We start from the raw sequence: 27,185 nt of genomic DNA, 5'->3' as shown, positions 1-27,185 counted from the left end.
GCAGTGCGGGTCAGTGCCAGCACCCACCGCTTCCCCACCGCAGGGAGGCCAAAGGAAACCCTCTGCTCCTGCCGGCCATCACCGCTGCCCCGTGCGCTGAGGGACGGGACGGGACGGGACGGGACAGGACAGGACAGGACAGGCAGGGCAGGGGCCGCTCCGGCGGGGTCCGAACCGAGCCGAGCCGTGCTCACGGGGCAGCCGCAGCTCTCGATCCGGTGCCGCGTTTTGCAGCAAGGGAGGGAGGGAGGAGGGACGGGCGGGGAGGGCGGAGCCGGGTCCCCGCGGGCGGCCCGGGGAGGCAGGGCCGCTCCCCGCCCCTCAGCTGGAGCCCGCAGCCCGCTCCTGCGAACTTCAGAGCTGAGTCGGAGCGGCGCAGCGTGGAAGCGGGCATGGGGTAGTTGCTCCGTTCTCTGCCATGTAGGCGAGCTCCCGCCGCTGCATCGCTCCGCGCCGCCTTGCACCGCATTCGCACCGGGCCGGGGGGGACCATGCGGAGCGCCCCGGCCGCCGGGCTCCTGCCGCTGCTCCTGGGGCTGCGGCTGCTGCTGGGCGCCGCGGCTCAGTACTCCAGCGACCTGTGCAACTGGAAGGGGAGGTGAGGAGGGACCCCGCCGCAATGGGGGGCTTAGGGGGGCGAGCGGGGGCTGCCACGTCCATCCCCGCCCCGCCGGGGGAAGAAGTTGGTGCCGAACACAAAAGGGAGAGCCCTCCCGCTGCGGAGCGGCGCGGGGAGCCGCGGTGCCCGGCCGGCACTCGGGGAAGGGGCTGGCGCGGCTCTGCCTCCCCGCGCTGCCCCGCGGAGCCGGCGCCGCTGGCCGCGGAGGGGCGGGGGACAGCGGCTGCGGGAGGGATGGAGGGGCCGGGGCGGGCTGGGTTCCCCCCGCCCGGCAGCGCGGCTCGGGGGGCTGGGGAAGAGGAGGAGGAGGAGGGCGGTGCCATGTCCGCCGCGGAGAAGTTTCTCCCCGCGACCATCTTCTCCGGCGGCCGCGCCCGGGGAATCAGTGGGAGCGGACAGGCTCCGGCTGCGCGTCCGCCGGCCCCGGCTCTCTGCAGTGGCTTCTCCGGCTGCCGCGGCTCGCTGGGGCCGGCCCCGGGTGCGCTGCACCTGCGGAGCGATGCCGCCGCAGACCCGCACACCCCCCCCCCGCCTGGTGTCACCCCTGCTCCCGGGATGGGATCATCATCCCGCACTCCGTCCCGCGGAGGGTATGGAGATGATGGTGAGCCCTGGGAGCGGGGGCTGGCACAGCGGCTTCACTCTTGATTTATTCTAATTGCACGGGTTGTGAAACCTCTCCAGTTCTCAAGTGTTTATCTCCCAAATTATCTTGCCTTTAATTGCTTGTAATAAGTTTAGCGTGTGTGGTTGGGTCTGTGACCTCCTCCACTGTTCTTACTTTTAAAGAAGCGACTCTGCTAACAGGCAGGTGTTGCTGGGCTCGGCTTTCTGTCCTCGCAGCGTAAAACGTTTGGACTCTAATGTTCTGCTTAAATCTGACTTGCTTTAGAATAAACCTTTAGTCAGCCTGTATCAGTAAGGTATTTTGGAGTAGGGAGAATTCATGGAAGGGAAACAGCTGGATTGACTTTCACCGTAGTAATTTCTTATCTGTCACTGTCCAAAATGTACAGATGCTTAGTATTTACTTCTTTTCTGAACTTTTCTTGACTCTTTACAACTGATGTGTAGCTAATCACAGTGAATCCTCCTGAAGGTGAGTCTGTTCAATTGGGACCAAACCGTATTATTTCTGTGGCAAACTCCTAATTGTGTCATTTTACTTTAGCAACCATCACATAGCCCCCCACAAGCCCGAAAGCTGTACCTGCTTTCATCCCTAAGCATCCCAGCTGCATATACTTACCAGGACCTTACCACATGGTGCCACAGCATGTTTTTTAAAGGGGTGATGACAAGTCTTGTCCTGTTTCTTTCTTATTTTTGTCCTGTTTTCTTCGAGCAAGCAGTGTCTGCCCATGCCATCTGAGCAGAGCTGGAATAAGCAATGCCTCCCATATCAGCTAAGGGGGGCGATGCATTTTCTGTGACCGAGTTTGGGATGAACTGATGGTACAAGCTTGGACTGACTCGCCTGCTGTTGCTCTGGTGAGCAAAGTGGTGATGACTCCATGATGATGCTGTTGGAGGCACAGGGAAGGGGGCACAGGGAAGGACAAGCTGCCTTCCTACACAGTTCAGTCTGGGTGGTTTCGCTTGAGTGAGGTAGTCCCAGAGCCCGGGTGGACAAGAGTCAAGAGTAAACCAGGCTGGCTTTGGTCTTACTGGTAGCAAACAGGTGTTGTCAGCAATGCTGGTGCTCCTGGGGCTGTTTAATAGCATCTGCTTTGTCCTGAAAGGCAAGCAGTGGAGAAGGAAGGAAAGGTAATTTGATGTACCAGTAAAATACCCTCTAATTAAATATTTCAATGTGAGTACTAATAGCTTTATGGGTCAGAAAGGATTTTTATGTGGAATATAGTGTTTTGAAGTCATGTGATGTTTTTTTACCTCAACTCACTTTGAAAGCCCTACGAGCTGGAATGCCAAAATGTAGTCTTTGTTCCCACAGTGAAGTTCTTGTGCTGGCAGATTTGAGAGTCCAGCTACCTCCTACAATAAACCTGAAGGTGTTTTCTCACCTTTTGTATACATATCTATATTAAAAGCAACAATCTTAGAATATTCTGGATATGATTCCCCCCCCCCCCCCCCTTTAGCTTGTGGAGAAATGACAAGCTTATATCCTAGAGCAGGATGAAGAGCTTCTCTGGGATTCCTGTAGATACCCCACACTTCCAAGGAAATCTGATGCAATGCACAGCTTGACACCTGCAATTTAAGTACACTCAGTAGGCCATAGCAGCATCTTAAACAGCTTGGCAGAGAGCTTCCAGGAAAGCTTTGTCCAGAAGAAAGCAGAAACTTCACAGTGGTGTGTGTCTGGTTATTACTGTTGCTGTAACTTCAGGTTTTTATGCTGCAATGACGTCTCGATGCTTTGGGCAAGAGCATTTCAGTGACACACTAAGAATATACTGGTCTGGTGGTTTTCACTGTAGACTGTAGGAGCAAGAATTCAGTTCTGATGTGGCTGCTTTTGTCCATCCATCTCACTCTCTGCACCAGTGGCGGTTCTGGGGAAGTCTGGATGCTCCCTAGATGGATTTGGAGTTAGGAGCAAAAGTTCCCTGTGTTCGCAGAGGGCTGCTGGGAGGAAGTGGGTATTTCTAGGGCTCTTCAGAGCATCTGTAATAGAATAAATAAAGTAAATAGCTGAAGTAGACAGTGTGGATATTCCTCCTGCTCCCTTTTTCTTTAAATAACACCTGTTGCAGCATAACAGTTTATTGCACTGATACCATAATAGATCTTCTAGGGCAGACACAGGGGGATGGCTGAAACCACAGAAAGGGAGAAGAATGAGAAGACAAATGCAGTGAGTCAGGATGTCCTCATGGACTGGTATGAGGAAGTAGTGCTTGTTGTAGAAGTAAGTTCCAATAAACAGCACAGATTTGAAAGGGAGGATGGATTGCTCATCCATCACTGTAACCATGAAGGAGCTGCCCTATCTCCATGCCATGTACTTAAAAAACCAGAACTCAAATGAGCTTGGGGGTGAGGAGGGGGGCTCCTGGACCTCCCTTATTTTATGGATGTGGTGTATCTGACGACTGGCAGTGAACACTAAATGTGATGCTAAACAGTCCCTCAATGTGGTGACAATTCATTTGGACAGAAAGCAAAGTGACAGGTTTTACTGGATGATGGTGGTTGCTGTTAAGTAATGTGAGCAGGTATTTTGAAATCTGCTTTTGAGTCATCCTTTATTACAAGGCTTAATGTGTGCAGGTACTTGTGCTTGATGTATCTGTCTAATGGCATCACTCTTGCCTGTGGGATATAATTGGCTTTCAGAAGATAATTTCAGAGTCCACCCTGGTTTTGTTTGAACAGCATGAATGTTTGAACAAAATGAATGTTAAAGCTTTTTTCCCTGGCAGAAATTCAGTGCCTCAGTGTTGCTGGGATCACTTGCAAGAGCAGTTTCACTGCAGGAGTTCAGAGTTTTGCCCCTGGTATCTTCCTTGTGTTTAACCACTCAGGCTTCAGCATGGAATTTGCCAGTATAAGTCCTGCAAAACCTCTGCTGCTTGTTTCGATATCTTGAGAAGGAGCGAGTGATGAGTGAGGGTAGTTTTTTGCCCCTTTGCTGAGGGATAAGCTTTACACTCTTGACTTTTACTGACTCACTGCTTGCGCATAAACAGACTTCTGTGTTTTCTGTTGAGTGGCACCGTGTGCATGCTGTGGTGAAACCGGGTTTGTGGACCAGATGTGGATTTACAGTCAACTTGAAATATCCCATCGCACGTTAAGTTTCCTGAATGTGTCAAGTACTACTGAATCTGAGGGCAAGAGACTAAAGGTCAAAAACTTGTCCCTCTTTTCTCCTCATCTGTGTTCTTGATGTGGCTTTCAAGATAGTTCAAAAGCACATGTTTGCAGGCACCATTGTTATTAAATATGACTTTTTTTTCTGAGCTTCCTCGTGTAACCTCTATCGAATGGGTCACACTGACACTCACAATAATGAGTCACATCAACAGTAAATGCAAACCATATGGCTTCCCCCCCCTTCTTTTACGCATGGCTTCTTGTTACTTTCTAAATGCTGACTTGAATTTAAACCAGGCTCAGCACCTGAATATATCTTTGGGGTGGGGAGCTGTGTATTTGGAGGTTTCTGTGGAGAAACCAGAAGTTGTTGTCATTACTTGCACTACACTAAAATACATTCTTCACCACAGGTTTCCTGTGCAATCTCAGACGAGTTACTTCATCCTTTTCAGTTACTTTTTTTTTCCTTGTCTTGGTTCATCCGCCTACAAGTGGGAATGTCGTGAAGTATTGCAAAGCAGACCCGTGAGCTGTGTTGAAGAGTCCCGTTTTGAGTGGTGCTTCACAGAGAGTAAAAGATGCTTATGCTGGGGAGGGACTCTTCATTAGGGACTGTAGTGACAGGACAAGGGCTGATGGGTTAAAACTTAAACAGGGGAAGTTTAGATTTGATATAAGGAGGAAATTCTTTCCTGTTAGGGTGGTGAGGCACTGGAATGGGTTGCCCAGAGAAGTTGTGAATGCTCTATCCCTGGCAGTGTTCAAGACCAGGTTGGACGATGCCTTGGGTGAGATGGTTTAGTGTGAGGTGTCCCTGCCCATGGCAGGGGGGTTGGAACTGGATGATCTTAAGGTCCTTTCCAACCCTAACTGTTCTGTGATTCTATGATTCTATGTTTGGAAACTAGGTGCACAAAGGGTAGGAGGAGAAACAAGCTTGGTAGTGAAGTGATTTGCCCTTGCTTGTGTAATAGGTTTGTGACAGGACAGGGACTGGGACAAAAGGGTTTTGCCTAATTGCCCAAATACTGGAACCAATAAACCAGGCTCCCCACAACTTTTTCTTTTAACTGGAGTGCCTACAGTGTGCAGTGTCCTAGTAGTGCTTTGAGTCACTCTGGATAAAGAACCTGTGGGGTTGGTCCAGCATCAAGTGACAGGCAGCAAACAGTTGTTTAGAGCTGTCCCCAGTTTAGCCTGTTGGCAGACAACTCATGGGGCTTTACTAGGCATCCTGCCCAAGCATGGCAGTTTGATTTCCTTTCACTAGCAGTTGGTCCTGGGATCCCTGTGTTGTCTTCCTATCCCATTTCTGTGATCACCGGCTCTCAAAAAGGCTGTTAATTCTTTGCCATGGTGCTCGTAAGGGCACAGGACTGATGGTGGCCCTGTGCCCCAGCAATAGTGAGAGGCCACATGTTCTCTTTTTTGCTGAATGTCCATAGCTGTGTGTCTGCTTGCAGCCCATCAAAGCTGGGCAATAAAATTAGAAGCTAAACTTAAACCTAACTGGGGAGACTAGAGGGAACAGGAATGTTAAAGAAAGCAACATAGTTCGATGCTTCCCCAGCTATGACTGAGAAGTGTAGTGTCTTCTTTTCTTACCTCCCAGTTTGGAGACTGGGGCTGCCCAGCTGGGGCAGAGGCTATCAGCAGCACCCAGAACATCCCTTTGCTCTAGTTCACAGGGTGAGCTTGGCATCCTTCCCAGTTTCAGATCCATTGGGAATATAGACTTGGAAGGGGAACAAAGTACTTAGAAAAAAAGGTGGAGTCTGATCTGTGAAGCTGGAGAAGGTGCTGGTTTAAGCCACCAGGAAGGGAGTTCAGGTGTACGTGCTTTACTTAGTATGCACCAAGTCATTTGCCACAGCTCAGCTGATGGGCAGTAACTGAGGCTGTAGTAATTGAATTGCTTTTGATCATGTGCTTATATCCTATTTCATTTTGAAGTCAGTTACGAGTGGATTGACTTTTTCTTCTGGGAGATGATTTAAGATTGTCTCCTAATGTTAAGGTTGCAGTCTTGGAAAAGAGACGAGCACTTCTGAGTGCTGCTGAGCAGGATGGGCAAATACTCAATAGTGTCATAGGTTTCCTGCGTTTGTTGATGTGGGTCTTTGAAGGTTTGAGGTTATGACAGTCACGTTACCAGTGCTCTCATTTCTCTAACTTTCTCTTTCTTTCTTCCCCCAGTGGCTTAACTCACGAGTCTCACAAGAAGGATGTTGAACAGGTCTACCTCCGCTGTTCTGAAGGGTCAATAGAGTGGATGTATCCCACGGGAGCACTCATAGTCAACCTGCGGCCCAATACTTCACCTGCCTCTTACAAACATTTGACTGTTTGCATAAAGCCCTTCAAGGACTCTGCAGGAGCAAATATTTATTTGGAAAAAACTGGAGAACTGAAACTCTTGGTCCAAGATGGAGATCGCAGCCCCAGTAAAGTGTATTGCTTCGGCTATGATCAGGGGGGCCTGTTTATTGAGGCCACTCCTCAGCAGGACATTAGCAGGAAGATTACAGGCTTCCAGTACGAATTGATGAGCAAGGGGGTAGCATCTGATTTGCACACAGTTTCTGGTGAGTTGTGGGATACTGGTTGTATTTTCACGTGCTATGTTGGATGCATAACAGATGGCTGAGGGAGTGAGTGGGGAAGTGTTGGGTCTGAATTTCATGTGCTTTTAAGGACATGTTTTATAAACAGGCTATTGCGGAAGAATTAATTTTCTTCTGTTTTCTTTTTGCTGTTGTTTTTTGGAAGCTGGTAGCATAGGCTGCCTTCCAAATGATTTGTTAAGGGTGACATGGTGAATGATTCTCCCTTTGCAGGCGTGGGGTGAATCACAGGAGCTGGCTTTACCCTGCACTGAACTCCAGTGTGAACTGGGCTTCCGAGCCTTGCTGTAACAGTTTTCTAACTACTTTTTTACTCAGTTTTTAAGACCCCGCTGCATGTTTTGAATAATAAACATTGAAACAAGGAGGAACTCCTTTTCCGTGGGTTTTTTTGTCCCTCTGCAACTACTGCTACTTGCTGACCTAATTATTGCTGCTTTTTTTTTAACAAGGAAAACGGTGTGTTCCTTCCTCAGCTCTGCTTATTACACTCTTGAGCCTTACTGTACCGTGGCAGAGCTCTTCAACACCATGACAATACTTTTACAATGCCAGTGTTGTCTTTTCTCAACCATTACAAAAAAGCAAGTTTTGTAGGGAGGAGTTTTACACCAATGAAAAGCTTGTAGGAAGGGGGAGTGGACAAACTGAAAGAGCTTACAAAGCCTTTAAAGTCTGATACCAAATAGCAAGCTAAATACCATTTGGGAACAATAGCTCTAGGTGTAACCTAATTGTGCTAATCGATTAAATGGCTTGAGAAGAAGAAAAACAAGCATTTGTGGAGGGGGGGGGGAATTCTCTTTAGATGGGTGTATCTGGTTCATGCATTTCCATTCAGCATTGCCTCTAGCTTTTATCCCCAAAACCAAGGAGGGGAAATGTCCAGAATAGCCTAAGGAATGTCCCAGCTGACTAAGGGAGGTTTCAGGGTTTAGGTATTTTAAGGGGGAAGGCTGTAGTGGCAGCCAGATTTCCCTTTTGAAATGGTAGGGAGTGAAGGCAGCCCTGCTGCAGGGAGAAGAGTCCTCCCAGCACTGACCCCAGGTAAAACCCAGTGTGAAGTGAGCCTAAAACACCATACTTAGGCTGTCTGTAGATTCTGTGGTAGTGATGCCATATGCTTTGCCGAAGTTCATACTTGGTAAGCAGCAGTGTGGCTTAATTAAACTGCACCTGCATCTTCCAGGCATTGCATCCCTCCTCCTTTTTCAGAGTTAGTGATGGCAGAGCCGAGTCCCATCCTCTCCCTTCCACAACAGGATTCTGGGTTTAGAAGTTTGTATATTTGTGTGTACTCACCACCCTGTTAGCATTTAGGTGTTGGCACACCAATTCAGGTGTGGCTGCTTTTTGTTGTACAGATCTTAGTTCGTCTGAGATGAGCTGCTCTTAGCAAGGAGGAGCTTGGCTAAGGGCTAATGCAGTAACCCCAGTAACTGATAGATGGCGTGTTTGCCATTAAAACAAAAAAACCTATAAACACAAATATTAAAATATGGAAGTTGTCTTCTTTGCTCTTACTGTGTATGCAACTTGTAGCTTACTATTGAGTGTTCTGTGTTTTAAGTAGACTTCTCTGCTTCTATGTTTTACCAGTGCTGCAAAAGAAGTAGGGGGTCTGCTGCAGAGCTGTTTTCCCAGTAAGATCATTTCTGCAAAGATGAATATGCTGTGCAGAATGTTAGCTATGTAGTAAAATTCCATTGTCGAAGACATTAAATACATTGTTTAATCAGTTATTTGGAGAATGTTCCCAGATTCAGTCCTTCTTTCTTTGACAAGCTGAGAATGGAGACGCAGGCAGGGTAGTGATAAGTGACTTAAACTTACCAAGAAAAGAGCTATATTTACCTATTTTCCCCCAAAAGTTGAACTTGTTTTCGCATATAGTAAAACAAACCATGAGAAATCCTGCCTGTCACTACTGGTTTTAGTTTGCACGTAGATATGGTTTCTCCCAAGCTGTGCTAAAATCCTGAGGACTTGCTGCTGCCATACTTTACATGCCAAGGCAGCACAAACCGCTGTGTTTTTAGAACTTCGTTCCATGTAAAATCTTGGGGAGATGTTTAAAGCTGATGGGACCGTTTTTCAGAGACTTTCCGAAGTCAGACTGAGGACTGCATCCAATTACAGCCTTCCTCTTTGATAGGCATATTAAATCACTTTTTCTGTGACTGCTGTATTTTCAGCTGTAACAGACACTGGTTGAATTTCAGTGCTGTCTTATGAAACAATGTGGTAGGCTATCTGCTTCGTGCTCCAAGGGTCTTGTTTGGACAGAAGAAGCTTTTTAATAGTTCATCAGCAGAGCCTTTGGGGCAAACTAGGGATCTCTATTGTATTTTAAATGATTTCTCTTGCCTTTTTTTGGATCTCCAGACTGGGGTGGGGCAGCGGGGGGTGAAAACACGATGGAAATGCCATACATGACTCTTTCCACTACTCAGTCAGATGAGCGCTTTTATTCTCCTATAAATATCTATATGTCTGGGGAAACTGCCAAATAGCTGCCTTGTGAGGCTTCCATAGAGCAATACACCTAGGGCTCTCTGTCGTTCGTGGACCTTCTTTCTTCTGGAGCTGCTTCTAGTTACTGTGTGAAACCTCCAAAGAAATGCCCTTTACGGAGCTGTTCGATTGGAGGGGAAGTTTACAGCCCATTGACTGAAATCACTGGTGATTCCTTCATCAGGGAAGAGGCTCAAGCCAGATGCAAGTGCTGACCTTAAAGGAGCTGAAAACTGGATTTAAGTTTCTGCATGTCTCTCCAACTGTACTTCTGTTCCTTGCTCTCAAGTGTGACTTACAGTGGTTTTTGGCAGTTGCACACTGGAAAAACAAGCCTGCTCATGTCGGTTGCAGTTTGACAGAGCTCAGCAGAGCTGGCAGTGCATATTAAGAGATGACAAAGGCGTGAGATGCTGTTGCAGATGGGGGCTGAGCTGTGCAGGCAGGGCTGGGCAGAGGAGGAAGCTCACACTCTTCCTGATCTCACTTTGCACTTGCAGCACTTGCTGGCAAAGGACCGAAGATCACCGATATTGCACTGTCTCCTTAAGGGCGCAGAGTTAGGCAGATGACTATAGTAAAAGACCCAGGTGTGCTGGGCTCAGTAATCCAGCCCTTTCCTTGTGCAATAACTACTTGCTAACAACTTCTCTCTGCTTTCCCTAATTGGTGTGTTTGTTTCCTGGTGATAGTTATTGTACTCTGCCCTTGAATTTACTCTCCCTTCCTAACCTGGCATGGGAGCTCTGATTAAAGAGTATAAGTCATCTGTTTAATACTTTAATGACCTGTTGTGTCCTCGGAGTCCTGACATTGAAGGGTGCATCAACAAATCAACAATGCTTGGCAGGGTGCCTGTGGTTTAATTAGAAAACCTCAAGTTTTATTAGTTTACAGTCATTCTTTCCCACTTAATCAGAGTCTAGCAAATAATTCAGTAGAAGACACAACAGGTTCAGAATTGGCCTTCCCCTTTGCTCGGGAAGGTTGAATGACACAGCGAAGTCTCACAATTTCCCAGATTTTGGGGATTTAACCCTTTTCTGGGCTCTAAGTCTGCTTTATCATATTCTCTTAAGACTTCCCTAACTGTAGGAGGTACTTGTAGTGTACTGGTAGGTTTTAGTGCAGACTGCTGAAATTTGGTATGGGAAGGTTTTTACTGTGATAGTAGCAAGCCAAAAAGCACATTTCTGGGGGTTTGTAGTGTCTTAAGGTGGGTGAAGGCAAGCATGCTGCAGTGCTTGTCACCAGTTAATGTGAGTAGTCCCTAAGAAGGGTCACCTTGAAAATTCAGATGCCTTAATGGGTGTGTTCTCCTATCGATACCCAAAGTGATGGATGACTGAAAGTACTTTTGATTTCAGATTAGGTTTTGCATTGCACCTCTATGTGATTCCCATCCACACTGATGGTCCATTAACTTCAGCTCATGCTTGCAAGCGAGCCTTGGTGTTTGCCCAGCTGAAGTACTGAAGCACTGTGACATTTTGGCCAACGGCCATTTGAGAAGCAGCAGAACTTGTTGAAGTTGTTGAATTGGGTTGATTCTAATCTCTCCTGCTTGTGCTGGAAGAAAACACCCTGGCTCTTTGCTCTACTGCCTGTACTGGCAAGTAGACAGCAAAAGTGTCATTTGGCCATATAGTTTCTAGAGTTTTTTGAAAGTGATGACCCACATGAGTTTCTCAGTTCTAGTGGAACATGTGTCTGGTCTAGGTCTGCTCTGCATCACAGCAAGCTGCTTGGATTAAATTCCTATGAAAAGTGTGAAGGTCCCTGAGAGTAATTTGCTTTTTAAGTTCTTCAGCTTCTGCTCAAGTAGCCTGCAACAAGAACCAGTAGGTTCGACTAAACGTTTTGGAGAGGAAGGTCAATCCTTCCCCCTCCCCACCCCAACCAACCAGTGTTTTCTTACCTAAAGTCTGTGTTTCAAGTGTTGTGTCCAGGTGCTGGATCCAGCTCTATGTAAGCTGTGTATTTTGCTTTTCCCATTGCACACTCACAGAGATGTCTGTAATTTGGTTATTAGAGCTCAAGGGGTAAATTGGAAGCTCTTTCATTGCCCACCCGCTTTTGTGCAGTAAAGAAGTCAAACTTTAACAAAAATGTCCCTTTATCTTGATGGCATCTACCAGCTTAGTGCAGGTTCTAGTAGCTGTTTTATACGTTTTCTTTATTAATGCTGGGTACCTGGCTGAGAATATTAACAGATAGGAGGTCCAGCACTTGGGTGGGTACCTGAAAAACAAGGCAAAACTGGATAAAGCCAGTTAACTCATTAAGAGCAGTATCCGGCTATTTCCTGAATGCTGTTAATTCACTGGCCTGAGAAAACAGCTTGGAAATTAAGAAAGCTCAGAAGTATTTGGGCTATGCTGGTGTTTCTACCAATGAATGGTTTTTGAAGCACCCCTCTTAACTTTTGATCTTTACCGCAGTTTGGGTTTGGCAGAGGTGGGGCACCACTCTGCCACCTCTCTGCAGGTATCCTCCCTGAGTGCAGTTGTCATTGCAGTCTATCGGCTCCTAATGTCATGCCTTCCCCTGGTGGCTCCCATATTCCCATGTTTCTTTTCTTTATTGGAGGGTGAATGTGCTGTAAAGCTTTGTAGCCCGAAGCAGCAGATGGACTGGAGTATTTTCCACTTCATTTTGGAGTGGAAATGTTCTTGCTTTTTGTCCCAGAGGCCACTGATCGGGAAGCTGTGGCTGGTGTGCCCGCTGTCTCCCCAGTATTCGCAGTATGGAAACCCCAGTCATCCCTGCATCTCCACCATTAGCAGAAGAGGTGGTGGATGGAAAGAGGCTTGGAACACTTAAACTGAAAGTCCCCATGACCTTTATGCTCAGCGCAGGTTCTGCTTGAGTCATTGTGACCATCTGAGATGCTGGCATCGCGCTGTGTGGCAGGGGTGGGAGCACTGCTCTGTGTTGCAGGGTTGGCAGGGCTGTGTTCCAATGCACCCCCTGCCATCAGAGAAATGGGGAAAACATCAAATGTGGTCTGCTTCAATTTGCACAGACCAGAACTGATATGTGCTCCTCCTGTAAAGATTTGCTGGTGAAATGCATAATGAGCAGCAAAGCAGAGATGAGGGATCTGCTCTATAAGTCAGAGCACACATTGTCTGGGTGGCATGTAAGGTAGGCTCACCCGCACAACTAATTTGCTGTTAATTTATGTGCTTTTTCTCTCTCTAAAAGATCATCAGCAAGTTTTAAGAGGAAACCACCAGAAAACAGCCTTTAATGCAGTTGTTCAAAATACACATCAATGATTCGCTTTGTAAGCGACCATTTTGACACTCCTGCTTTAGGAGATGTTGTTTTCTGAGTAGTTCTTTGTGTGCTCATCCTCCTTGCAGGAGGATCTTCTGTAGTAACTTCCATGTATTTTCCCATAGTAAATGATGATACAAAACCAGATACAAAGTGACTTTTGACAGAAGAGTAAACAGCATTCACGAAGCCTTTTTATCTCTGAAAAAGCGCATTTTAAGCTAGTTTTTGAGGGTATATCACCTAACTGGCTGTCGTGAATCAACATCTAAATTGATCAGGCTGGCTGCTGTACAACAGGGCCTGGAGTGGGAGTAATTTTGAGGAGCTAGAAACCTGCTCTTATTCTTCATGTGCCAAAAGCGGTCAGATCTGCTGCGAATGATTGATTGGCTGGGGAGAGGAGTGAGAGTTTGAGAGGAAAGTTGTTTGAGTTTCTTCCTGTGTGAAATGATTTCAAAGTGCCGTTCTGGTGCTTGAGGAACACTCATGCTCTTCATGTTACTAAACTGAGCAAGGGCGATGTTTTGGGGCTCTGAGCCTCAGTAAGGTGAAAAGTGTTGAACTGAGAAGCCTTCACCTAAAAAAAGCCCCCAAACATTAGGATGCCCTAATTTAATCTCCTCACCCCAAGAAAACAAGTTTGACAACAGTCTCCTCTGGCCCTGCTTGTCTTTTGATGTTGCCAGGACCAGAGTTGGTTTTGCAGTGGGCAAAGGAGGTGACAATGGAGCTGCAATGATAAATACACAGCTGCAGGGGAGAGGGGGCAAGAAAATAGCTTATTTTTGCTAGACTGGCCACGAATGCCATTAACTTATTTCTCAACTCAGTGGGCAGTCAAAACCAATAAGCAGTCAGGTGTATTGTCTGGACAGCTGGGGCTCTGCGTTGCTCTGACCTTTATGTGCTGCAGAAGATCGTCCCACAAACAGATTTGCAATCCAACGGAGTTGCTTGGCAGTCTTTAATAATGCTCTGTGCTTGCTCTGCAAAAGTGTTTAGTTTGCTAATTCCTGAGGCTGTAGTTAAAGAAGGGATGGGAGGGCGGGGGAACCGCATTCCTCTTCCCACCCCCCACCTTCCCAGAGGAATAAGAGACTTACTGAAAAACACGGGCCAAGTTTTTCCCTGTGTTAGGGGCTTAATTTGCATGACATCAAATCTCTTTCACCTTCATCTGCTCTAAAAGCCATCATATGCGCTGTAATACTGCACGATACTTGGAAGCTACCCTGGACCCAAAGCTGTGAGATGTTAAATCTGACCTTGGGCGGCTTCATCCTGGGTTAAAAAAGCTGCCGCCATATGACACACGGCTTTGATCCAGCATGAACTTCTGCTGCTGGTTCAGATTTGTGGAAGGATTTGTTTGGTACAAGTTATAGGGGCACTCCTCAGGTGTCTTTCTGCACTGTTCCGACTCCTGTACTGTGGCTGCCCCATCCCTGGCTGCGTTCAAGGCCAGGTTGGATGGGGCTTGGAGCAACCTGCTCTAGTGGAAGGTGTCCCTGCTCATGGCAGGGGTTTGGAACTGGAGGAGCTTTAAGGTCCCTTCCAACCAAAACTCGATGATTCTGTATGGGATTTGGCCATTGATTCCTGCAACAGGCATAAGCTCTGTGGCACTTCTGGTTTGAAGCCCTGCTTGCTGGGAGACTTGTAGTGATCATTAGTGCTGATATGCGCATGGAGCCTGGCTTTCTGTTGCCTTAAACTCCCTAGGATCATCCCTGTTTGTATAGGATGTAAGTCTGCCCCAGTCGTACTGTGAGGAGCTTTACACCGACTTCATCTATGTATGAGTGGATGTGAGAAATCTAACAGGAAAAGGTCCAAGCTTCTGTAGAACAGGTGAATCATCTTAATATAACAAAGAAATGTGTGCTGTTAAAGAAAAGGTGTGTATCTCTTAAAGCTTTTCCTGTTGTGCATGGATGACATGGAAAACCTTATTTAACTTTTTGGGGGGTTAACTGGACAGTGTTCCAGCATTGAGGATCTCGCTGCATGAGAGCCCTTCACAGTCCTCCTCAAGAACAGGCTGATCAAATAAACACAGTTTTATAATGAAAACTGCCCTTGTTCCTTCAGAGCTCTCCCACAGCAAAAAGAGTTTGATTTCTAGAAACAGGGGGGAGGACCTGTGTGGATGGGAGTGCAGATTGGCTGCTTTTTCTTGCTTTCTTTTTTTTTTCAAGACTCACTTAATCTTTGATCTGTCATTACTGCGCTCTCAGGGTTTAACTTTAACCAGACCCTTGTTACTTAATTCTATTCCCCTGCTCCACAGGAGGCATTAATGGACCGGACCGAAAAGGAGAGTGGTGGGGAGGGAGGGAAGGCTTTGTGTTCCTGGCAGGTTTCCAGCCTGGTAGTAGGTGCTGGCTCCAGCCTTTCCCATAGCCCTGGCAGGGGCAGAGGGAAGCTCTGGCACCAGAGCCATGTGCCTGTCTGCATAGCTTCCCCAGGGCACAGGAGTACAAAACACCTTACTTTTCATTTGCTGCCCTGTGTGACATCTTGGCCGAGTGTTTTGTTAGCTATCGGAGACAAAACCAAACAAGACATCAAAACTCTCTTTGTAGCTTGGTGTTTTCCTAGGTCCGATTAGTGCGTGCTTTTAAAAGGCTTTGGAATGACATTTTCTGTAAAAGGAAAAAGCCTTTTCTGAGTGAATTTTAGGAGGGGATGAGCCAAGCCATAAATCTCTGCTTTTTGACTCGGTAGAAATACTTGCTTTGGTGCTGTGCTGCCGGGCGGTGGATGAGCAGCATGGAGGTGTGATGTTGCCTGTGCTGGCAGGTTCTCCTGGGGCAGCCAGGAAAGGTTCAGCTCTTCCCTGTCAAAAGGACTGAGGAGAGATCGAGGAGTCCCTCAAACCTTTGGAGGCACCTCCAGCTTCCAGCAACTTGTCAATCCTTGTGCCTGCCCAGCGCTTCCCATTCCTAATCCACCTTGGGCAGCAGCGGTAGGTTTGAGGAAGGAGAGGGGTGTTTTCTGTGAGATAAGCAAATAGATGTATTTTTTATGGCTTTATATTGGTGTCTTGTGCACATACAGCAGGAGGAATTCCCAGCAGTTACCTTACTGACTGCTTTTCTCTTTAATTGCAGTTAGGAAGGGGGGGAATGAAAGCAGATGATTACAGATGCTGCTTGCACAGAAACGTGGACTAGCACAGTTGTAGAGAGACTTCTTGTTTTCTGCACTCACTCTCTGCTGCTGCAATCCAGACAGAAGGAATTTTCCTGCAAGCCTGATCTGCTGAGCAGGGCTTTTTGGACACGATACGTTGCAGACTTGACTCTAACGGCGGATTTTTATAGAGCTGGTGATGCAATGGGTAAGTGTAGGAGCTCGGCTGGGAGCTGGCACTGCTCCTGTTACTATTAAGTTGCTGCCCACCCCAGTTGCAGGGTTTGTCACAGCACTGTGGGAGCCCAGAGCCCAGCACTGCTCTTTGAACACTGCTCTGGGATCAGCCGAGTTGGGATCTGATAGAGACTGAGGTCTGCCTGTTGGCTGCATATGGCAGTAGAGAGGTGGTGTCCAGGACAGGCAGTATTTTTCCCTGATGGAGCAATACACAGCCCAGAGGAGGTGGGATAAAAAGAAGTGTCTCGAAGATGTGACACTCCTCATAATGTCTCCTGGGTTAATGGAGCTCTTGCATGGGCCTGGAGGTAGAGTTTCATGTGTCTAATGCTGCTTGAGTAAAAACTGCTCTATGCCTTTTTTCATTCCTTTTTTTACATTTTTAAACAAATGGCTGTTTGTGTTTCTAGCTGACCTTTCAGCTCATTTGTTAGAAGGGGTGCTGCATCTTGGAACAGCAAAAAGGCATTGACTCTGCAATCCCAGCGGATCCTTACGTGCTCTGTAGCTGCTGAGCCAAGTTTCATTTTGAAAACTGTTGCAAATGGAGCTTGCGTAGGACCAGATCTCTTCCTCACCCTGTTTACAAAAATAGTCTTCTTTGGCTCTTAAGGGCTTTAATACCCTCTTGGAAGACATTTCTGTGAACAGATAAATTTCTAGTTTATGGTCTCTTGTCTTCACATTCCTCAGAACAGAAAGGTCATCGCATCTCTAATGGTGAGGTTTACAGTATGCTTTTTTTATCCTTTCTTTGCAGGAAGGAAGTGGTATTAACTCAATTCTCTTGGCACAGTCCATGCCCCAGCATATGAAAGTCTGCATTTCATTAAACTTATTTGCAGGTTTAAATTGTTCTTGGCCAGGGTCTGTATTTTCCGAGTTACTTCTGGAAACTTGTGCACATGTGCAAGTTGAACTGAACGTTAGAAATGAGCCAAGGCAAGGAGCTGGAGTTGACACGTTCTTTTCTGAAGAGGTAAAATATCTCTGCTTCACATGAAGAGGTCAGGGGAGAATGTCCATTGCAGCATCATGATTTTGGTCCAGCTGCTGAATCACCATCTTGTCCTGTACCAAGTCCTGCCTGTGTTTTGGCTGTAGAAGAAGGGAGTCTTTGAGTTTTGTGTCTTTGCTCGTGATCCTTGTTCTGAGCTGCCTTTTCTGCTCAGCATAGGGGCTCAGATGAACTTCCTAGCAAACATGAGGATGAATTCTTCTGCCTTCAGAAGAGCACTAAACTCTCTATGTTATTCATAGCATTAACTTTCTATTCAACGAAGAAGCACAATCCCTTTGGATCCTGTGTCTGAGGCTTATTGAGCCAAGGGGCTGGGAGCAGCACAAGTCCAGCTCTTGTGTTTGCTCCCTGACTTGGCGTTTTCCTACGGACAGGCTGGAAAAAGTGCAGTGCTTGCAGAAAGCCGTGTAATCCTATCCCATCCAAAGACAGGAAAACCTTGTAAAACAAAAAGAGTGATGAGAGAGCTCCTCTGTGTGTTGTGACTGGGTGTCAGTAACCTCCAGCCCAGCTGCAGAGATGCTCTGTGTCATCTGGCCGTGTTTTCCCTCCCTACATGGCTGCAGGTATTGTGTTAAATGCAGGTGTGCTGGATGCTGCTCTGCTGCCCTGAGCTCCAGCTAACAAGTTCATTTTAAACTGGAGATGCATTGATGTAGTTTAGGTGGTGTTTCGGTGTGGGGGTTATGAGTGTTGAGGTTGAATGCTATTTTGGTTTGCTCAGGAAGAGCTTTCTGAAGGGGTGAGGAAAGTTGGAGGTGTATCTAGAAAGGAGATGCCTTGACAACCAGAGCGGTTGTCAAATTCTTGTCCACCTCCAGAGCAAAGTGGCAGGTCTTTGCTTGGGATATGAGCTGTGAGAGGTTTGTTTCATGGCAGAAGTGTTGCCTCTTCAGCCAGGAAGCCTGAACAAACAGAGGCAGAAATAATTACAAGGATTTATTCTACTTTTAATTAGTTGAAGTAGGATCAGGGCAAGATACTGTTTTTTCATGCACATACACTTGCCCTTAAACTCTTTTCTCCCAGCTAAGTCACTGATTCAGTGAAGACATAGTCATTTCTACTTAGGCCTTAGAAAAAAGGGTTGAGAAATGCACCATCACTGGAGAAACCACGTCTCTATTTTTATGATCTGCTCTCGGAAGTCTGCGCTCCATGTTTCCAGGAAGGAGACTCATCCTATGATGCCCTTTCCAGGGCGGTTGCAATTACAGAGCTGCCAGCAAGAATTTGAAGGCTGTGGGTGGTTATTTTTTTTGGTTCCATATGAATTAATGTTGATGTCAGCCTCAGAGCTTTCATCTGGGAGACGGGGCTGCTGTGGCCCCGCACTGGTACAGCTTGAGGTGCTGCAGTAGAGGCTGGCTTAGCTTAAATCAACCTGGCCTGTGACAAGACGCGTTTGATGTCTTCTGCTGAGCATGCAAGAGAAAAGACTGTTTGTTTTAATCAAAAGATTTAAACTTAGAACTAACAGAAAGTAATGCCCCAGCCCTGCCCGGGCCTCCTCAATAGCTTTTGAGACTTAAAAGCCCTGACTGCTCTTCAAAGGGTTATTCAGAAACACTGACGTGTGGGTGATGTATGCCAAGGAAACTGGAAGCACAGATAAACCAGCTCTGTTTGCTTCCCCCACCATCCACACCTCTACCACACCGCACACGTATGCAGGCTGCTCAATAAAACCAAAGGGTATTCCTCGGTAAAGCGGTTTTCTGCAATTGCTTTGTGTTCAACATTTTCACTTCTGCTTAAAGGGCGTCTCTCTTCCTGTGCGTGCTGCCAGAGCTGTGATGTATGTTCAGCAGAGCCTACCCAGAGACAGGGTGAATGGAGAAGGGCTTTTGGGCTCAGTTTGTGAAGCTTTGGGACAGTGCGTAGAGACCCGCAGCCTCATTCATGTGGCCTTCTTGATAGCTATGAGTTTGGGAAGCATGTTCAGAGAATTCAGGGCAGACAGAGAAGACTTCTTCCTTATGGGCTGGAAGCTGGGTTTGGGGTAAGGTAAGGTCAGTTGTAACCATGAGTGGCTGTTGAAACACAAATGTTTCAAAAGATCAGGCCCATTCATGTGGTTTCTGTGACGCCTGCAGCCAGAGCCAATACGTCTCACTTTGAACGTGTCCTGCAGAGAGCTGTCATCCTAAACCATGACGATTGCCCTTCAAATAACCCCCATCTCCTGGTTTCAGAGGATAGAGGGATTGCGTGCAAATGTCGCAAACCAAAGGAGGAAGGACTGGAGCTCTGTGTGTGTGTGCTGAGAGGGGATGGCAACACCTACCCACAGCTTTCGAGGCAGAGGAGACTCATGCTAAAATGCACCAGTAACGGTGCACTTAAATCCATCCCCAGTGTTAGAATCACAGAATGGTTTGGGTTGAAGGGACCTTAAAGCTCATCCAGTTTGAGCCCCCTGCCATAGGCAGGGACACTTTCTACTAGAGCAAGCCGCTCCAAGCCCTGTTCAACCTGGCCTTGAGCACTGCCAGGGATGGGGCAGCCACAGCTTCTCTGGGCACCCTGTGCCAGTGCTTCAGCACCCTCACAGTAAATCCTTTCTAGACAACTCAACTCCTCCATGCTGGTTTAGCTGGGACCTTCTGGAGCTCATGGCATCTCCTTGGGGCATGTCCCTCTCTTCCTGAGCATTTCTGCCTCCCTGTGGAGAGGACCAGCAACCTCCAGCAAAGGGTTTGACAAAGCTGTTGGCCAACAAGTGCAGTCTATTGTTAGTATCACCATGTCCCCCTCGGTAACATCAGGTTCAGAGGGCAAATCGCTCAAAGCAGCTGGGACATGACTGCTGGCTTGTGAGGAATGATGTAATTACATCTCCCTCTGCGGGGAGGTGAATAGAGAGGCCTTTGGAGGCACGGGACTGGGGGGTGGAGGGAGAGGGCTGCCTCAGGTTACTTCAGGTCAGGATACTGTCAAAATCCATCAAAGGCATTCCCAGGAGAGTCGGCAGCCGACGTGCACAATGCAGGCTTTATGCCACCGGCGGTGGAGTTGAGTTATAGGCATCTGGGCTTTAGAGGGCTTCAATAAAAAGTTGCTTTTCTCTCTCTTTTTTTCACCCTTCCCCTGCTGCTGTATGAATTAAGGCTCTTTGGCTTATCGAGTTTAAAGGAATTAGAGCAGCTGACGTTGATACTGTTGTTGCAAGTTCACAGGCTTGCTTTTGGATGTGAGAACCTGGGCAGACCTCGACATCCCTGGGGAGTCGGGCATCCAACAAACACAGCATCTTGTTTAGTAACTGGGCCTGCTTGCCCAGCACATGAACATCTTTACCCGCTGTACGTGAGTGAAGTGCTGCTTTTGGTTTTCTTTCTTTTAGTTCTAAGGATGCTTCCCATTTTATCCTGAGGTGTGTGTGTTGTTTTGACCTGCTGATGAAGGAAAACACCTGCAGGTCCCAGGATGATGGACTGCTGAACTGCAGCTAAAATCACTGACTTGTGGCATCAACACACAGATTCCTTAATGGCTGCGATTCAAAAGAAAGTGCAGGCATTGCATCCCCCTAAAGATTTTGTTTCTTTTCTGAGGCTGTGTAGGAATGAAGCTTTGGTTGTAGCGAGTGAACGTTATTTGCTTTTTAATGGTCCATTTACCTCGAAAGTAATCCTTCACGACCAGCTTTCCATCTGTGCTTGCATACCTTGGTTTTGCCACTTGCAAGATATATTTGATACTCTGTGAATGCAGATGTGGGAGTTGTTCCACAGAAAAGGATTTCTGTTCTTCATATGTTTGGTATTGCAGTGATGGGTGGTGGTAAATGGTTGTTAAATAAGCTTGCATGCCACCAAACTGCTGTGAGTCAGCATGGATCTGAAGCAGGTTATAAGTAATGATCTAGTGTGAGCAACGCTGAGCACTTTTAATTTCCTTTTGCATTTAAAAAGGATGCAGGATTTTGCCTAGAGTCCACAATTAAAATTGTTTGGTTCTGTGTGTATGCGGGGATCTGTTAATTTGATTTATTATGGTGTCAGTCGTTTAAATGGAAGGGGAACCACTTTTAAAGTGTTTTGCTTTTCATCTTAAATGCTCTTGCTTGTGCTGCACTCCTTCTGAGAACAAAAATGGCTTAGTCATTTCAATTTTCTGATGGGGTTGGACGAACTACAGAGATGTCTGATCTAAACCGAGACTGTTTTCACTCAGACTTAAAAAGACTGAGATGTCTTTTTATTATTAGATCTTTGCCGAAGAAACTATCTGAAATGCAGCTGTGGATTTTGAGGGCATCCATCAGCTGTGCTTTGTTATAGAGCTTCTGTCCATGTGAAAATGCTGTAGGATTCGTGCTGGGATGCTGGTTCTCTCCATTTGGTTGTTCTAACTCAGGTCCTGATTTGGGCAGAGGGAGGCATTTGCTCTGGGTGAATTTGGAAGTGCCATGGATGAAACAATTCCATAGTAGGATGTTATGTGACTAATATTTGGTCTAGCCACCTATCAAAACCTATTGAGTCTAAAAATATCTTCAGACTGAATTTATTATAGTACTCTGGTTATGTCCGGACATTGCCTGGCTCTGTATTTCTCATGATATTAAACAGCTTCCAAACTTTTTACAGAAAAGAGAGCTGAAATGCTTGGGGGGGGGAGAAGGGCAGTAAAGGCTGACTTGTTTTCTAAAGGCCCTAGAGGCATTCAGACTTGGCTAAATAGAAATGCCCAGTTGATCCAGATGCTTCAGCAAAACTATTTTGCCTATTCCTTGTCTCTTCTTTTGGAGCTTTTTAAGCTTCTTGAATTATTCCTTCAAATATCCCTGACCAGAAATGTGCATTTTGCTGTTTAATAGGATTAAAGAGAATGTGTGTTACACTGTATTAATCATCTGACTGGAGCAGATCTGGTGGATTTGGTTCAATAATCCTTCTTTCTGGATCACTGCCTTTCTGGGACCTTGGAAAAAATAAGAGATTTGCCATGTCTTACGTTTAAAGAATGGCTTGTGTTGTCTAACAGAGGAAGGCTAATAGCCGAGTGTCGTAGGCATCAGCTATGTGTTGTTTAGACTACTTTAAATCTACTTAGTGCAATGGATAAACTTCCCTGGGTGGGGGTGAGAGGAAGGGTGGGACTATTTGGGAATCTGGTAACTAAGTGTTTTCAGATGTTGAGGTTCAAAACCTACATTTTTTGGGGGGGTGGGGAGAAGCGCGGTAGCTTCAGCTTGGGGGTTTGATGGTGGGCTGTGTGATGAATACGCCGTTATCTCCGCTGCCTCGCCTCATCTCCAGCGTGAGCCCTGCTTTGCCGCAGCCTGTGCCTGCGCTGATCCAGGCAGAGCAGCACGCTTGGTGGGTTTTCCTTTTCCTGTGTGATGTGCAAGTGCTGCTTCGAGATGACATCAAGCCAAGGACGTGGCTCTGATCCTTGGGCCACCAGTGGACAGACTTAATTAGCACCGCTGGGCAGGGCAGACCCTGATAGTAAGCAAATTCCTCAGCTCAACAGGGTATTATAGAAACATCTGTACTGCGACTTACAGTACCTTCTCCTCAGAAATCGCTGGCTGAGTACAAAGAGGAGCCACATTCTTGCATTGATTAGATTAGTGCAGATATCCAAATGTTTCCAGCAGTACAGGAAATGGTCTTTGTGCTGCTTGAGCTCTAGCAGATACCGGCTCGAGTTTCCGCTTTGCCTCAACGCCCTCAAACACATGCGCTGGGTTTTTTTCCCCCCCTCCCCTCTTTGCCTCCCCCACTCCGTAACCTCCTGGATCTTTGATGTGGTGATAGACTAAATGGCTGTGAAATAGCCCAACAGCACTTGGTAGAAATTGTAAGAAAGAAGCATTGCCATCAGAGTTTGAAAGGCACATGGTCTTCAAAGCCTTTGAGAGCTTTGAATTTAGAGCAGAGCATGCTGCAAATGCACCCAGCATCAAAATAGATTGTGCATAAGCGCAGCGAGTAGGGGGGCATTTGCTGGATGATATATCCCAGCAGGAGTGTTAAAGAGACCCATATTCCTGCTTAAGTACAAGCATCTCACAGGGGCCAGGGTGAGCCTCCGTTTTTTTGTCGTGTTAGTGATGCCTGACAGGGCTTTGGACCACTTGTCCTTGTGTCGTGTATGTGTGTGTCCCGGTTTTGGTTACTTTAAATACTGGTTTATTTATTTACCACCATCTAATCCTTTGCTAATCCTTCTCCTTTCTCTCCAGCTCCCTGCCGACCATGCAGTGACACTGAGGTCCTCTTGGCTGTCTGCACTAGTGATTTTGGTGAGTTATTGCTCCCTTCTCCCTTGGGTGGCTCACTTGAAGGTGACATCCGTGAACACTGATAGACACCTACTTACACTTGGCAGCTTCCACAAGTGGAGAATATGGTCTAAAGGAGCTGTGTGCATGGGAAGGGGAGGAGGACATGGTGTGAAGGACCTCAAAACCATGCTGCCCAGCCAGCACTTCTCTGTCCACCCTGGGTCATTCTGTGTTCCCCGGGGTGGACAGAGAATGACCCAGCAATCACAATGGAAGTAGAAGTTCAGAGACCTGGGTGCATCTAGGAAAGGCTTTTACTTGCTGCCCTAAAACAGACTCATAAAGACCAAAAGTTTCAATATTCCGTGCTTCTCTTTTTAAAGGGGGAATTAATATTAGCTGGTATCTCTAATGGGTGAAGAACAGAAAGTACGTTGCCAGGGAGATTTAACCATGTATCTTGTTGTTAGAACTCTTTATCATGATTGATGCTATTTTTCTGAAGCAGTTATTTTTGTGTTTAATATGTGTGTGCCCTTTGCTGGGCAGGTTACAAATATGAACTGTAGCAAATAGAAATATATCCTGGAGGTTACTGATAGAAGCAAAGGACCAAAACTGGGGCTGCTGTAGTGAAATCAGTTCCCCTTGGACCGCCTGGTTGCATGGGGCTGAATTTGGACCAGAATTATTCTGGAAGAACGAGGTTCTAGAGTTGAGTAATCCTTCCTTATGTCCTTTTTCTGTTTCCAGTGATCAGAGGCTCCATTCAGGATGTAACAAATGAGGCAGAGGAGCAGGAATCCATAATCCATGTTGGTGTCAACAAACTGTACAGGCAGAAGAGCAAAGTCTTCCAGCTCACAGGGGAGAGTGGGAACTGGCGAGGACAAATAAAGACCCTGCTGGAATGTGGGGTGAAGCCAGGAGATGGAGACTTCCTTTTCACGGGACGCATGCACTTTGGGGAGGCCAGGTTAGGCTGTGCCCCTCGTTTTAAAGACTTCCAAAGGATGTACAAAGAGGCAAAAGACAAAGGGCTAAACCCATGTGAAATTGGCCCAGATTGAAGTCCCCCGTTTGGCTGAAGAGCGAGCGCTTTCAGCGGTTGGCTGGGAATATTTCCTGGCCACGGTGAAAACTCTGAACAAAACCAGTAACTGAGAGCATGGACAGATGTGGAGTGCAGGCTGAGACCCCGCAGGACACCTCTGCAGCCTGCAGTTAGACTAATGGAAGCAACAGAGGTACGAGCTCAGAAGGCTGCCACGCAAGCAAGGCTGGATTTTAACCAATCTTGTCCTTATGAATTAAGTTATTATATTTTTTTAGTGACTTCCTTAGGAAAACAAACCAAGAAAACTCCCATGTCTTAATAAAAAACCCAAATGAAAGCCAACATGCCTTTGTATCTTTTTAATACTAATTTTGAAAGCTGTCTTTAAGCCGATGTAGCATTTGGTATGATGTATTCTGTGTAAATGGCCGCGAATGTGATAGAGCACGGTAAAACATCGTAACATTGATGCTTTGTAAAAAGCTTGGTGTACAATTCAAAGTTTTTTCTTATGACAGAAATTTATGGAGCCAAACTCTTGTGTGTGTGTGTGTTCTTCTTTTTTATTTGAAAGAATGTACAATCGCTGCCTGCAGTTTTTTGTCCAGGCTGGCAAATTCTTTCCATTCCAGAGAAATAAAGGTCCCTGGATTTGACATATGCTGTTTAAAATCTATTTTTTCCTTTCTCCATAAGGCCGGTCTCAGCTAGTCCAGATGTGCTCATGGATCAGTTCTGGGCTGCTCACTTAGTTTGTGGCTTCTCTGAGCAGAAACAGAGTTCCTGTGAGGCACTGGGAGCCGCAGTGCTTTTCAAAGGGGAAGCAAGAGCTATTTATGGAAGTTTTTAGACACGTGTCCAGGCAAGGCTCTGAGTGCGCTTCTCTCTGATGCCAATGGGGTTATTTTGGGAGCAGCTCCAAAGAGCAGGATGCCCCTTTCGTGCTTTGGTAGAAGCTTTGAATTGTGCTGGCTGGGAGCTTGGGGCGAGGAGTCCCAGGGGACAGGACCAGGCCACTTCCTGGGAAATAAGGGCTTTCCTAAGGGTGGGCTACTTCTGCAGGTATTGTCCCAAGGGAGATATAGGAGCTCTCCCGCCTTGTTCAGTCCCATCATTCCCTATAACCTGCATCACGTCAATGGTGCCTTCACAAGGATCTTTAACCTCTTGCCTATGTTCATTCTTTTGTGCTTTCTACTTACCCCAACTTTGATTTTAGGCATCAGGTTCTTTAAATAAAAGGTTTCCACTTAGTGACTCCTTTTGCCTCATCTCTCCTTTATGTAATTGTATCTGAGGCTCAGGGAGGGTGGTCTTCTCAGGGGGATGCAGCAAGTTTTAAGAGGGATAGGACAGAGATGTCTCCTGAGACCCCAGGGTTGTACCAAAATACAGGCCTGAAGTATACAGGACCAAAATCCCTCTGAAAGTGATACTAAAGGTGTCTCTCAGCAAGATTCTTCCTGTGGGCCTGTTGGAGAATGGGAGTTTCTTTTAGCTGTGCCAGGAAGATCCTAAGAGGCTCCATAACTACGACTGCAAAGACCTAAACCCCATTTGGCACCCATCTATCTGCTGCTTTGACCCCAGCTGCCTTCCAGCCTCCTGTAAGCAAAGCATCCTATTCTGCACAGTTCAAGGTTCCACCCCATCCTACTTGGAGCTTTAAAAGGAAACTGGTCAGGACTAGTGGATGGTGGAAATGGTTCATTCTTTGCCTGTCCCAACCCCTCTCCTGCAACATTGCTTCCACTTCCAGGGATCTAAATCCAGCCTTTTGTAGGCTCTTAAAAATGATTCTGTGATTTAACACTAAGTACATCTAAGGGTGCATTTCAGAAGCCCTGTACCTAACCTCTCCTGTTGTGTTTCATGAGCTTTTTCCAGTGCAGAGTGGCTGCTGGCAGGATGAGGAGGGAAGAACAACATGTTCCTGGAATTGTCTCCAACCTGCCCACTCTCCTCTTCCTATGCGAGGCTGCAGGAGCAAGGGGAAGAGGCTGAATTAAATGTTGAGCCAGTGAAGAGAGTGCAAGCAAAACACAGAGGCTTTGGCCCTGGAGCTCTACCTTTGGCTGCAGTTCTATTTTTATGGCAGTTTAAATTGTTTGTAGACTTTTCTCTTTAAATACTCTTTGAACCGCACTTGGAGCCGAGCACTCAATTGGTGCCTTTTCACTCCTGCCTTGTTTGCCTACCCAAGCAGGAGCAGTGCAGCTTTCCCCACCTCCTCTGGCACTGGCCCTGTTCCCTGCTGAATTGCTCTTCGCTGAGAAGCTGTGTCCTGCCTGTGAGCTCTCTGGAAATCCTTGGCAGGAGAGGAAACGTTTCCCTGCTGATTCTTGCCCTTCCTCAGCTCCATAACAACCTACAGAGGTGCAGTGTTGGACCACTCTGTAGCTGCTACGTGTCCATCACACTGATGATGCCTGCAATTAGAGTGTCGGAGGGAGTGGCTGGATGAGCAGTAACTTTGCTCAGAACCCAGGTCTTCAATCAAAACTGATGTTTAGATCTTGCTCTGCAACGTTTCCTGTCTTGACAACACGTCCCTGTCTTGAGCCTTGCTCCGTGCAGCATCACAGGTTGGCTGATGTGCATCAAGACATCACTAATTGCAGGACTGGGGCTGGCCACAGGGCTGGTGCCACGTCTCTCAGTAG

The 27,185-nt window shown here is 46.9% G+C and overlaps 1 protein-coding gene across 1 annotated transcript; it reads left to right on the top strand.

Moving 5' to 3' along the window:
• Positions 1–294: 294 nt before the first annotated feature.
• On the top strand, positions 295–25,178 carry METRNL (meteorin like, glial cell differentiation regulator). Its single transcript, XM_061455561.1, has 4 exons — positions 295–598; positions 6,602–6,990; positions 23,424–23,483; positions 24,219–25,178. Exons 1-4 carry the CDS (start codon positions 492–494, stop codon positions 24,533–24,535), a joined length of 873 nt encoding a protein of 290 aa, XP_061311545.1. The 5' UTR covers positions 295–491; the 3' UTR covers positions 24,536–25,178.
• Positions 25,179–27,185: the final 2,007 nt, after the last annotated feature.

Source organism: Pezoporus flaviventris, unplaced genomic scaffold (assembly GCF_033815535.1).
Source record: "Pezoporus flaviventris isolate CSIRO_AGI_PZ_B2104156 unplaced genomic scaffold, CSIRO_AGI_Pfla_v1 ptg000020l, whole genome shotgun sequence".
In the NCBI taxonomy this organism is placed as follows: domain Eukaryota; kingdom Metazoa; phylum Chordata; class Aves; order Psittaciformes; family Psittacidae; genus Pezoporus; species Pezoporus flaviventris.
The sequence above is the reverse complement of the archived record's forward strand: the minus strand, read 5'-3'. Positions and strand labels throughout refer to the sequence as shown.